The 14,355-nt window shown below is 42.3% G+C and overlaps 1 protein-coding gene across 11 annotated transcripts in view; it reads left to right on the plus strand.

Annotated features, from left to right (window-relative positions):
* FTO (FTO alpha-ketoglutarate dependent dioxygenase) overlaps positions 1–14,355 on the plus strand; it is a 269,303-nt gene that overhangs the window by 45,842 nt on the left and 209,106 nt on the right. For all 11 annotated transcript variants that reach the window (XM_079988834.1, XM_079988829.1, XM_079988826.1 and 8 more), the window contains exons 2-3: positions 2,796–2,873; positions 9,171–9,831. In XM_079988834.1, the coding sequence (XP_079844960.1) occupies positions 2,796–2,873; positions 9,171–9,831 (739 nt within the window). The remainder of the gene's footprint in view (positions 1–2,795; positions 2,874–9,170; positions 9,832–14,355) is intronic.

Below are 14,355 nucleotides of genomic sequence, written 5' to 3' on the forward strand. Positions count from 1 at the left end.
CAGGGGTACGCAGACCCCTAAATATTTTGTGAATCCCAAGTTTGGCCTCATTGAGGGGCAGTATATGAAATCTCAGAATGCACTAATGTGTTGCCTGCCAGCTTAATCTAAAGTTACATTCCGCTTGGTTTCACCAGCAACTCCATGTCACTTTCATAATGTGTCCCCAAAGAAGTCTGTAAACTCAGCGAGATCAGGCTACATGTCTGTTTTATAAATTTTAATGCTGTGGTTGTCAGTCCACTTAGAATCAGTGAGCTGCAGTTAAGCGAGCGTTGGATGGATTAGTCAACGCTACCTGGTTGTGGTTCAGAAAGACTGACTGTTCTGTTAACTGTGCTGGCATGCATTGTTTTTGAAAAAAATGTGGTGGGAGGCTGTGCGGACTTACTCTTCCTGGAACTCTGAATGACCACAAGGGCCCAACCTCCAGTATCCATAGTGGCAATAAAGCAGAGAAAAACCAATGTTATTGCAGCTAATTGCATCTAGGTGGCTGCTCCCAGACTTTGGAACTCCCTTCCTAAAGAATTTAACCTGGCTCCCTCCTCATCGTCCTTCCACTGGCAGATGATTACTTTTTAGTTCTAACAGGCTTTTGGGAACTGGCTGTCTTTAAGGAAAGGGCTGGGGCTGTGTTTCATTTTGATTGTAAGGCTCTGGTGGTTGTTTTTGTTTTTGTTTTTGTTTGTTGTTTATTGAATTTATATACCGCCCTATACCCAGAGGTCTCAGGGTGGTTCACAGAAGAGATCAACATTAAAACCACAATATATATAATCAAAATAAAAACAACAATCCAATAACACCCCCCCCAAAAGAGCCACATTTTAAAAGGGCATAGGGTGTCCCCCCCATTTTAAATATCATCATCGTCATCATCATCTTAAGGCAAATTGTGTTCTGAGCGCCCTGCACAACAAATCATTCTGGGACTATCTCCACTACAGATTTAGAATGCAATCCTGTGCATGTTTACCTGTGAGTTAGCCCCACTGAACACAGTGGTGCTTTCTTCCCAGTAAATATGCATAGGCTAGTGTTGCCAATCATTATGCCCTTTGCTCAGGGATCTCTGGAAACTCTGTCATTCTGTGAAAAGGACTGTGGAGCTCTAAGAAAATACTCAGCACCCTTGCAAAACTGTAATTCCCTGTTGTTGTTTTTAGAAAAGCTGTGATAGATAAATTGATATGAAAACGATACACATTTGTACTACAGAGATGTCTTAGAATGCTTCGTATTATTTTGTTTTAAGGCTGAAGGATGCATTTAACTCTGTTTCTATTTTGATGGCTTCATTTAAATTAGTCTTGTATTACATACCTGCAAACAAATCAGAGTACTCAATAAAGACCAGACATAGGCTAACCTCTGCTTAAACTCTGTGCAAGCAAATCAGGATGCGTGCTCAATGCACTCTGTGTTGCTAGTCCTCATCTTGTTATTTTCTTACTCAATTTTTCCCATTCTTTCATAGAAGAATTTACATTGTTCCAGTCAGGTTTTAGCGATTTACCAAGTTAAAACAAAGTCTGATTGGGACATGCCATGCAAAAGCTAAATTTCCTTTGAGCATATAATTCTTGATCCACATGAGGCAAAGACCAATTTGATTAGAGCGGGTAAATGATCATGGTTTTTGGGTGACATTCCCTCCCGCTCTGGTAGACAGAGCTGGTGGAGGCTATGTAGGAAATGCGGATAGGGCAACACCAGGGTTTTCTGAGCTAATGACTCAACCTGAGAAATGCCATTTCCATAAGTACTGTAAAACTCAAAAATCCATTAGTCTTGTAACGTGATGCGGAAAATAACGATAAGCAAAGGAATGTAAAACAAAACCATAGATGTAAGCTGGGAAGAATTGGGTTGGATCCTTCGTCATAAACAGGAGCTTTTGTTTTTGCTTTCATTTACTCTTTTGCATAACAAGAGATTAGCCCCAGTCACCCAAGTTGCAACCACAACACACACTGAGGCTTCAGTATTACTGTACTATACACACTCAGCTAGAAGCAAACTCTATAGAACACAAGGGAGATTACTTTCACAGGGTTGCATTGCAAGGGCTCCTTATAAGATATTTCACTGTCCAGTCCTGTGCACATTTACTCAGAAGCAAGGCCCACATTTTGATGAGGCTTACTCCCAAGCCAGTATGTTTAGGATTGTAGTCTTAATGTTTTACCCCTTCCCTCTTTTTTTGTCCCTGCAGAGTCACCAAGTAGGCTGTTTGTTTTAAGTGGCAATTGGAAGTAGAAGTGGAGTTTACAAAATCTGATTCTGACTCCCTTCTCTTTCCCCAGTAAGAGGTGGTTGAACAATACCAGGAGTTACTTCTGATGTACCAAGATGGATGGGAACAGGGCAGGTGGGCATGGTCAATCATCTTTCAAGGTCCTACATCCCAGCAGGAGATACAGTGATAAGAGCCCTCTGAGTCTGTTCTTCCTCTACAAGTTCTTTGTCTAACTCTTACTTTGGCATATAGATGACAGTAGTGTTGAGAAGGAGGAGCAGTAGATGCTGCTGTTTTCTCAGTGGCTTCCTATGTGGCCAGCAAGCAGATGGTAGCATTTATGGGGGGAAAGGAGCAGCTGGTGACAATGGTGGTGAGGAGGTAGACTCACTAAAGAAGGTGTGGCATGGAGGGTTTCTTGCCAAACACCCCTCCAAAACTTGAATCCAGTGTTGGACAGCAGTGAATTAGTTCTAACACCTAGCAAGCCTATGACTTCAACCAACCAACCAACTCAAAACTCAATGTAAATTATCTTTTTTTGCCTCTCTAGAAACGGAAACTCCTTGATGAACTTGGAGAGAGCTGGCTTCCATATTTGACACCAAAGGATGATGGCTTCCATCAACTGGTAATAGTTCAAAAGATTTGTGTTCTATATACCAGGAAATATTCCTTTACTACTTGAAATAGTTTGTTATTTTTATTCTTGAATTCCTTAGTTCATTGCTTAGAGAAGACAAAATTACTGAGGAAAAGCTGGCATGAACGTGCTAGTTCTGAGTCGTACCCAGTGAGGATGAGGAGGAGAAGGAGGAGGAGGAGGAGGAGGAGGAGGTGCATGCTACCACCATTCTTTCTCCGAAATTGCACAGCTTCATGTGAGCATAGGCTGTGTTCTAGAGTACACAGATTCAGTTCCTGGAGAACAATGACAAGGCCCTAAAGACTTAATCCATGACACTTGCAAAGGTCAGGCTTCCTGACACCTAGTTTTCTGTTTCTGTGGTCTCTCTCTCTCTTTGTGTGTGTGTGTGTGTGTGTGTGCTTTCACCATGTCAACTGCTCTTTGTGGGCCTTACTTGCTAGCCTCTTCAAGTATTGTGGTAAGTATGTCACGTTTGCTTCTGTTATCTGCTCAGGAGATGCCCTATTATATGGATTATATGGGTTGATCTGTGTGTGTGTGTTGGAGGTGTAACATATTTCAGAAGTGTGTGGTTTGAGTTTGATAACCCTCTGGCCCTCCTGGCCATGCAGTTCTGTGACTCTTATGCAGAAAAAAGAAAATCCAGCCTGAAAATGATACGCACAAGTATAATCCAAAGTGGTATAGAGAAGGATTGTTATTAAAGAAACGGAAGAATATGCTAAAGTCCCTCTTCGACAATACCCCAGTCAAATGAGAAACACATGGAAAGACTTGGGTGAGTTCAGTCAAACTAAGTTGGAACATATTGAGTGAGATGAAAGACATAAAAAGGAATCTCTTATTTAGCTTGAACAGCTTCAGCAGGCGTTCCAACATTATAGCCATGTCAACGTTCTTGTATTGACATGTGGCCGAAAGATGCATACAAAGTAGCATCTTTTTAAAAAATAATAATCTCATTTTCTCCCCCACTGATACAGGAAGGAAATGAAGTTTCTGTACCTTCTTTCTACTTTATTGTTAAAATAAGGTTAAGGTTCTTACATCTCCCTGAGTTAGAGCACTGAATTTTCAGATGACATCCATTATGCCTTTCAAGGGAAAGGCCGTAGTTCAGTGCTGGAGCACTTGCTTTGCATGCAGGAGGTCCTGGGTTCTAGAAGAGAAGAAGAAGAGTTTGGATTTGATATCCTGCTTTATCACTACCCTAAGCAGTCTCAAAGCGGCTAACATTCTCCTTTCCCTTCCCCACCCCCACAACAAACACTCTCTGATGTGAGTGAGGCTGAGAGACTTCAGAGAAGTGTGACTAGCCCAAGGTCACCCAGCAGCTGCATGTGGAGGAGCAGGGAATCAAACCCGGTTCACCAGATTACGAGTCCACCGCTCTTAACCACTACACCACGCTGGCTCTACCCCCACAATTTCTAGGCAAGGTTGGGAAAGACCTCTGGCTGAAACCTTGAGAGCTGCTGCCAGTGAGAAAAGAGAATTCTCCCTGGGACTCCAGGATCAGTCACGTTGCTGCGTTGGGTGCTCCCTCGTACCTGTCTCTGCCACTTTGGATTCAGGGATCTGAACCCAACTCCCTTGGCTGAGTTAGTGTAGATAGGTTGGTGTCCTTCAGATCTTTTGGACTCCAGCTCACATCATCCCTAATCATTTTCCATGCTGGCTAGGCCTGATGGGAGTTATAGTCCAAAACATCTGGAGGATAGCAGCTTGGGAACAACTGGTGCAGACAGTATTGAGCTTGATGGTCTTCTTCTCCTTCTTTGGCAATCACTCATAGCCAAGTAAGATTGTCTTCCATGAACACAGTCTTGATGGACCAATGGTCTGACTCAGTAAAAGGCAGCTTCCTATGTTCCTGTTATTTGTTCTGGTTTATTAATAATACTTTATAGGTTTTCCTATAGCACAGTTCTCAGTGACCTTCACAACAAGACATAGAAATTTTAAAAAATTAACAACAAAACCACAACAGAAGTATAATACTGTAGAGATGTGGTTCCCAAATGGCTTTTTCTCATGGACCATTTGAAAATAGCTGAGGGTCTTGGCACATGACTTAGTGATTTTTCTGCCTGTAGCCATTATAGTGCACAATGCTAGATGCGGTATGAGGTTTAACTGAAAATTTTTAATTTTTTTTTTCTTGCACATTGTATTCCATAGAATTCAAATTATAACACAGTAAAATACAAGAAATCAAAGAGGCAGTGAAAATGCAATTAAAAATCATTAGGAATCTTTAATTTGGTGGATGTGCTGCCTCTGAACAACAAATTCATAAATATGCAGCTGTGGACCAGCTGAATGAAGTTGGACTTGCATGGATACCCAGTCTATATACACCTGTGAGCTGCAGAGCAAAGGGTGTGTGTGTATGTGTGTTGTGGGAACACTATGAACTCTGAAACTTGGTGTGTGACTCTTCCGTTCCATGCCAAGTTTTATCTACGAAAACACACCTTTATCTCAAACTGAGTGCTGTAGAACTGAACCACAAACAACTTAGTTGAAGGGCCATAGTTCAACTGTGGAGCACATGCTTTGCATTCAAAAGGTCCCAGTTTCAATTCCTGCCTGGCATCTCCATTTTAAAAAGTTTCCCCAGTATTCCCATCTTTGGATCTCGGATACTGTTGAACTACAATCCCCATCATCCTTAGATGCCAATTGTAAGAGATGATGAGAGTTGTAGTTCAATATATGGGGACTCATGCTTTGGGAAGACTGGGATAGAAGGTGATATGAAAAAGTCTGATGGCCTAGACTAGCCAAGAGTAGACAAATAGCCAGGTGTGATAGAAAGCTGTGCTCTTATTTGTAAGTTGTCTTGTGTTCCTTAGACAGAGGGCATGACAACAACTACTACTAGTACTACTATTATTACCACAACAACTAGGAATAATATGAATAATACAGGAATAGAATTGGATTGGGGGGTCCTGTCGGAGCAGTAGAAGAAGACGGGTGGGCTGGTTTCCTTGAAGGCTGGCTATATTTGTGTGTGGTGCAAAACCATAGTTTAATGTGACATGAACAAACCATAATGATTCACAGTGAGTCTCAGTCTTTCACACCTCCCTCGCCTTCTGTTGTGTGGCCCGAAGGAGGAGTTCAAAAACTTTTACTTCTTTTTTTACCTAAATTGTAGTTTATTGTGTTGTCCAGACTGACAAACTACAGTGAACATTAACTATGGTGTGCTTCAAAGAAGCCAGTTTGAAATCACATTTCAACCAGTAGGTCTAGGGCTCACTGCCCCTTGTTCTGGCTCATTCACATTGCACTAAAACATAGTCCGTCATGGTGTGCAAATGTGGCCCGTTTTCAGTAGAGAAAATTAATGCAGCAGTAGGGCACAGCAATGAATTTTGTATAGAAAAGAAGCTGTTTCAGAAGAAACCTCTTCAAAGCCTAGCACGATGATTTAGTGATACTTGGAACTATGTCATGAGTCTCTGAAGAGGAACGTGCATTTAGGAACATCAACACTATACAAATGAGGTCTTCGAGTGAAATGTTACTATCTTATAATGTAGAAGTGAAGTGCCAACTTGTTTATCCAGAGATTACCTCACTGGTTTGCGGTTTGCTGTTGTCACTTGAGTGACGAGGTCATCCTGGCTCCTTCAAGCACAGGCTTTATGATTTGTAGATTGCTGAAAATACATAGTGGGGCCTCAAGTTTCTATGGGTGTGTTAAATTTTGTTCTAGGATAATGGACATGTTAAAAAATTAAGCATGAAATGTTTTGTATGCTTTTTGGAAGTGTCCAGTCATGCAACTGCTTTTATCTGCATGACGAGTGAGGTGACCTTTAATATTAGCTGTCAGAGATAAAGCACAAACTACACAGGATTTTTGTTTTGTTTTTTTTGTTCCTTCAATCAGTAAAAGTGTCCAGTATGAGTTCCATGGGGTTTTTCTTTTTTCCCTTTTTCTTTCCCCCTTTCTTGGTCTTCTGATCTCTTAATGCTTTCCTGATGTAGGACATAGCAGGATGACTGGCTGGAGAATTAAAGAAGACCGACCGGTATTCTGAGATGATGTGTTGGAAATGTGTTTCCATTTCCTGAATTTTTTCCTCCTCCTCCTCCTCCTCCTCCTCCTCCTCCTCCTCCTCCTCCTCCTCCTCCTTCTTCTGAGATACCAATGTGTGATTTTTTAAAATAAAAATAAGCACAACATTTTTAGGGTGCTTTTAAAGAGCAGAAACCCCGCCGACACCATTTAAGATATATTGATAAAATACTTTCAAAGCATGTAATCTTTAGTTCACAAGCCAAAAGGTAATGTGCCTCTCATTAGGCTGGCATTAAAATGTGGAACGCATTAACTCCCAGTTTTTAACAGGAGAGTGAAATATTACAGCCTTTGAACAAGCATGGCATGCTTTCCCCATAGATGTGTCATTGCAGACTTTTCCTTTGTTTTTACACTATCTTCTTGTCATTCCTCCTGTTTCTTGAGACAGATTCACACAACCGCTGTCTTTTCAATCAAGACCCTATGGACCTTGGTGGGACAAGGCCAACAAATGCCGAGATTGCTGGCCATTGCTGAAAATTTGGTCTGTTTCCAACACATCTCTAGATCTTAATCCCATGTTCCAGTAGTCTGGGAGACAGGCACATTATCTTTTGTGGAGGGGGTTACACTCCCTCAAAAGGAGCAGATGTGTAGATTGGGGGTACTCCTGGATATAAGTGTCCTCTGTCACTAGGAATGCCTTTCACCGCCTGGTTCTTCAGCTATGTCCGTTCTTGGGAAGGGACCACCGTAGTCCATGGGTGGGTAACCTCAAGGCTGAATTGCTACAATGCACTCTATTTAGGGCTCCAGCTGGTCAGAATGTGGCAGCCAAGTTGCAGATGGCGCACATGACTGACAACATGTGACACCATTGTTAAATATCCATCTACTACCAAGCCAGGTTCAAAGTACTTGTATTAATTTACAAAGACCTGAACAACTAAAGGTACTGTAGGCACTGCCTAAATGCTTGTATCCCAGCTCAGTCACTGCAGTCATCTACAGAAGCCTCGTTGGTTGTCCCCAGAGTTGACGAGGCTCATTTGTGACTGTAGTAAGAAACCAGCCCGGTCCTATGCTCTGCTGGTAGAGATGCAGTAGGCACCTTTGGTTTTAATCTTTAAATTTCCGCTGAAAACTTTTCTAGGCTGCCAAGCTTATGCACATAGTTAAGAAAATGTCAGTCTGTGATAGCTAGTTGATGGTCTCTGATTTTAATTTTTGACATTTTTATTGTATATATGTATGTTTGTTATAAACTGCTTTGATTTTAATTTATTTTGAAAAACGAAGATGCATTTAATGTGAGTCTGTAACAACATAATAAGAGGACTGATGAGGACTGTAACAACATAATAAGAGGACTCCACCTGGTGTGGAGCTGGAGTCAGATTGGGAGCCTTGCCAGGAAGATGTGAATGAGCTGGAGATTTAATGAGCTCAAAAACTAGCAGAGTTTTTGCTAGCAGGAAAACAATAGAGTGGGGAGCCCCTGGCCCAGGGGCCAAATGTGACCCTTAGAATTCTCTGCTTGGCCCTTGGGACTCTTTCAGGGCTACACATCCTCTTCATCCGTACCCCTCACTGCTTTTACTTCACACCCTCCTTGAGTTTTCGCCTGGCTGGAGTGTGTGCTTGATCTGATAATATCTCTTCTGTGCTTGGATGGAGGACAGAGATGGGTGTGTACAAAACTGGGCTATGGTACACCCATTGGCCTGCTCACTTTTGCTTCTGGCCCTGCTCACCGTTCATATGTGCCCCACAGAAGGGAACTTGACCCTTGGTCTGAAATGGTTTCCCACCTATTGCCAGCTCCGCTTCTACTGGGTGACTGATTGCAGTTGGGTCTTCACCCTTTTCCTGAGTAGACCCTTGAGTGTCAATTATCCAGGTGGACATTTTGGTGACTTAAGCTGTCCATCAGATCTATTGCTGCCTACACTTCTGAGGTCAGTGGTGTGTGTGGCAATGAAGGAGAATCAGGGATCAAGGCAGGGTTTAAAATGGAGTCAAAAGCATTGGTGAGATGGGACTCTTCAGGCTGCCTTTGGACTACTGATGGCTCCTCCAAATCTTCAGTCGGTGTGGGTTTTCTCTTGAGGTCTTGATCCTCTTCCTCCAAAGAAGTCTCTCTCTTTATTTATTTGGTTGATAAGCCATAACTAACACGTCAAGTATGCAACTGTTTTATATTCCTAATATATCCATGATTTTTCTTTTCTTTTTAGTGGAAGACAAAATATTCAAAACTCGTCCTCAGAACTGCTGAGAAGATTCCCAAAGAGGTCCATGAAGAAGTTCAGGAAGCTTTTTTGACTTTGCAAAAGCATGGTTGTTTTTTCCAAGATCTTGTAAGGATCAAAGGGAAAGATTTTGTTACCCCGGTATCTCGTATATTAATTGGAAACCCAGGATGTACCTACAAATATTTGAACACAAGGTTATTTACGGTCCCCTGGCCTGTGGAAGGTTATGAAATAAATTATTCCCATCCTGAAATATCCAAGGCTTGCAAGGCATTAATCAAACTTAATTGCTACTTGCATAGAGAATCCGTCCAGGCTTTGCAAGAGCAGAATTTGGCCGAAACAAAAGGAATGGAAGATTCTCCTGTCATTGATAGGCATCAGGATTATGCTACTTCCATTACAGAGATGGGGTCCATTCTGCAAGATCAAAGCCCTTCTCATGTCCCAGAGAATGACCATAGCCATCTGAAAGAGAGAACATCTTACAACCTGTCTTTATTAAATTATATGGATCCACAACAAATGCCGTTCTTGAAACAAGAGCCTTATTTTGGAATGGGGAAAATGGCTGTGAGTTGGCACCACGATGAAAATCTAGTTGAAGGGTCAACAGTGGCTGTCTACAGTTATAGCTGTGAAGGTGGGTAAAGCAAATACGAAAACCGGGTCTCGCTCTTAAGTGCGGTTTTAAAACCCCTAAGGCTAAGCGGTCGGTGCACAAAAGAGGCACCCAAAAACCATATGCGCGTCCTCCCCCACTTTCCCATGTAAGCACTTATTTGACCCTCTCAATCTTTCTGGATATCGGAGGGGTGGGGGGAGAATGAGAGACAAGTGAGCTCAGCTATGTTTGCTGCAGCTTCCCTTATCAGGAGCACTTTAAATGGATTGAAAAGTTGCTATAATTAACCTGCTGATCAGGAGCCAAGAAAGCAAAACCTTTCAAATCTCTGCTCTCCAGGTTCCCACAGATACCTATTTCCAAGGCTGTATTATTATTATTATTATTATTATTATTATTATTATTATTATTATAGCTGTGATTTAACATCTCTCTCTCTCTTTTATTGGGGCAATTTTTCATATATGAATTCATGGTTCAGCTCTGTACCGTTTCCCCTGCTTTCCTTTCTTTGTAAATAATATGCTGCTCTGACTTTGGAAGGAGATTTTTACATGTTTTCACAACATTGCACAGATTCTTGCCCAGGCGTGCTAAACTGTTATGGTCCTGTCAGATGCTTCATCTTCCAATGTAGCATCCCTGTTGACTGGGAAAGTAATGTGGAATATTGGTTCTGGTTTTTTTTAAGGCTTTTTATGTGACTTACACAACACTGATTAAAAAAACAAAAGCAAAGCTGTACTTCTATGGATTAATACAAACTCTGGACAGTCAGGGTTCTAAAATGTGCAGGGAGTCTACATGATTACAGTGGACTCCTTACTTCACACAGTCACCCTCCACAAGGGGTGAAAGGGGTGCATTTAGCATGCTTCTCAGCACAGCCCCGCCCTTACTAGGAGTAGAAGGCATTAAAGCAGAAGGTCTCTAGCCTGAACAGTAGCAGTTGGTGGGGCTCACCTGACCTCCCATTGCCTGCGTTGCTGCTGCTTACCAGGAGGTGGAAGGGGGGGGGCAAGGTGGTAGCAAGGTTGGTGCAGTGCAAGGACTGGAAACCTCTGCCTGAGGGGCACCTTAACTATTAATTGCTATGTTCAGATGTTACACCAAACCTATGATTTGCTTTTACCAATGTAAGCTCACTAAACCATGGTTTGCGATGGGCTGCCAAGCCACGATAGCATACCACATTTTGAAGCTAGTTTGTGCTAGCTGTGTCTTGCATTGTGTCTAGATTCACAAACAAATAAACAATGGCCATTCCTCTGGCTCAAGAGACTGTTGCACTGTGCAGACTGGAGTGAACATATGGATTAGAAAATGGAAAACAAAAGCAGACCAGAAGCTTCAAACCACTATTTGTCTGTTGAATGTATGGGATCATAAACCATGATGGTAGGTTGTTAACTTTGGTTAGCATAAACCATGGTTTGGTGCAATGTCCGAATTCAGCCATTGGCTCTGCTTGCTTCTATATGCAATTTTAGAAGTACTCTTTCCATGACTTCAGATAATGCTTGGCCAAAGCTACTGTGAACCAAACCATTTCTCGAGAATGCCCCCTGCCAGCTTACCCACTCCATAGCAATTTTGTTGAATTTGTAATCATTTCTGAAACATCAACCATCCTTTCTACAAGGAATGACGTATTTATTACTTCTATTTATTAGATTGAGCTGCATGAAGGAACATAAGTTCTCACAACATTTAGATTTTCATCACAGATTGCTGTAGAAGGGTTAGTTATGGCTATGCAGAATGATTCATAAGCACTTGGAATGGATTAGCCAAAGAATGTAGAAGTTACTGAAGAGGGAGCATCCCTTTAACAGCTGAAGCAAACATTTTAGGTGTCTCTGTTGGTACTGGCATTGCACAATGATTCCTTGCAACTGGGAAGGACCATCTGCATGCTGAAGATTTCGGCTTCATACCAGGTACCATCAGGTGATGGCAAAGGCCTCTCCTAGAGACACTGTAGAGCAAGGGCAGTCAACCTTTTTATACCTACCGCCCACTAATTTTTCTTGATGGTAAAATTTCCTTACCACCCACCAGTGCTTGATGGAAGGAGGATTCAGCTTGTGCCATAGAACCCCCTACTGCCCACCTAGAATCTTGAAATGCCCACTAGTGGGCGGTAGGGACCAGGTTAACAACCCCTGCTGCAGAGCCACGCCAAAAGAGACAATATTCTATATGTCAGGAATGGGGTATCTGTGACCAGATGTTGTTGGACTCCAGTTCCCATCATCCCTGACCATTGTCCATGCTGGATGGGGCTGATGGAAGCTGGAGCTCAACAACATCTGGAGGACCACAGATTTCTCCATCTCTGCTAGAGATGGGCAACTTCCATGGAGGCAGGTAGCTCTCTATGTTTCTCAGGTTCCTCCTTCACTACAGGCATCCTCACCCCTCTTGCCTCTCACACTTTTTATAGTTCCCACTTGTGTGAGGTTCTTCAGTGGCAGGGGTCCTAGAGAGAAGCCCTTGTGAGTGACTTCCCTGGGAATATTGCAAGAAGCTGATGTGGTATGGACCTCACCCCAAGATCAGTACTGAGATAATGAGGAGAAAACTGATATGAAAGGTGAAAAGGAGTGCAGGCAGAGACTCAGTCTCTCAGTTAAGATGGAAGAGAAAGCAGAGAGCATATGAAATTACACTTCTAAAAAAGACTACTTCAGAAGTGAATGGCTTCATATATTGTCCTAATGATTGCAGAAGCTGGAACTTCAATGCCTATGTAAATTGTGATCCTTTATGAAGTCTGTAACTGGAGACTCTGCTCTGCTGAAGTATTTCTACACTCAGACCTTTAAAAAGGTGACTTCAGCTAAATCGGGACTCTGTTTTTCAAGGTGCTGAGAGCTTCCTGAGAAATACTGATATCTCTCCAGTTTGTCTGGCCCTTATTGGGAGCGCCAGAAGCTCAGGATCTCCCTAGCAGGGGAGCGAACCTGGCAGAATATGTGCTTGGTGTAGTGTTATATGATAGCATTACCTTTACAAAAGTGCCTTTGTTTCCCAATTTACTCTGAACAGTTTGATCAATAGCTACCTTGTGTTTCTCTGCTTGGCAGAACGTGGCGGTAACCCATTCATTTTGAAAATCCAAGGAAACTTTTCAGAACTGTTGCTACTTGCTAATAGGTTGATTAAGCAGAGGCGATTAGCCCTATTGAATAGAATGTCATAATGATCCTTGTATCTTTCTGTGGGACCATTATGGCAATTATGTCAGTGGTCAGAAGAGGCATCCTCTATATGCATCTTTCTTTCTTTCTTTCTTTCTTTCTTTCTTTCTTTCTTTCTTTCTTTCTTTCTAATATTTTCAAGAAGCCTTTGCCACAGAGCTAATTGTAGAAGTATGGAAGTTAATACATTTGTGCTTTCTCTTCTCTCTTCCATTGTTCCAGTCTATATGCCTCGCAGATTGCTAGATTTCTGCCAATGAGCTCAGTGCAGTTCATAGTTTTAGATTTTAGGTTACAATTTAATAAACAGTGCAAAAGGGGGAAGGGCCTGGGAGGAAGGAAGAAGAGAAACAAATTGAAGTTATCACATCTGCCAAATGAGTCCTGGGAGATGAGTGGTTAAATGACAGTTGGCCCCAGCCAAGTTGATGGAGCGAGCCTCACTGTCTCACCTCTTTGAGGCAGCCAGTTGGAATGATTGCCAGTGAGGGGAAGAGTTAAATGGCAATTGATCCCAGTCAGGCCGAAGAAGGGGGCCTTGCAGCCAGATGAAATGACTGCTGTTGGAGGCAGTTCTGGAATGCAAAGAGCCAAATGCACACAGCTTACTATATAATACCTGATCTCAAGAGTTTCTTCGGTGGATGACTGAGTCCTTCATACAATGAAGGAATGCTGTCGCAATATGTGTACTGTAGACCTGTTGCAATGAAAGATTCCCAGAGCAAGGTCTCTGCCAGTTTACCTTTGTGTGGAGCACCTTGATCCTTAACACTGGGAATGCTTGCTGCTGAAAACGCGTCACACCAGTTTTCTCCCAACAGCTGCTTTGACTTCCTGTTTGCATTTAGGTATACAATTAAACTTGTTGACATTGATCTATGTAGTTCCTTATAACTTGAGTCTTAGCAGTTGGAGTCTGCCTCCTATTTCATGTACACTCATGACAGGTGGAATTCACTAGTCTACTTAAGCTAATAGCTTTTAAAGTTGTAAATCTTTTGAGAACTGGGATGGAGAGCCGTGAATTTAATATTTACCCGTCACCGCTAGTCTTGACAGTCCAAGCCTGTTGTTCTCAAACAGATTTTTCCACCATAGTTCTGTAGGGGGCAATAGTTCTATTCTGCAGAGAGCGTTGACTCTGATATGGTTATGTTGCTGTGTACGGTGACCCAGAATGTGAAGGCAGAGATTTGGTGTTGAATCAATTAGTGAAATTCCTTCTCTTGCAGCCTTGTCCCATATAACGGTTATTTCTACTCCTAGGATCTGTGTGGGGCTACCTTGGTCCGATTGCCCAGGGTGTCTGTGTATCTGTTCTATCTGATCAACCAAT

The sequence above is a fragment of the Podarcis cretensis genome, assembly GCF_951804945.1.
Source record: "Podarcis cretensis genome assembly, chromosome: 8".
Taxonomy (NCBI): Eukaryota; Metazoa; Chordata; class Lepidosauria; order Squamata; family Lacertidae; genus Podarcis; species Podarcis cretensis.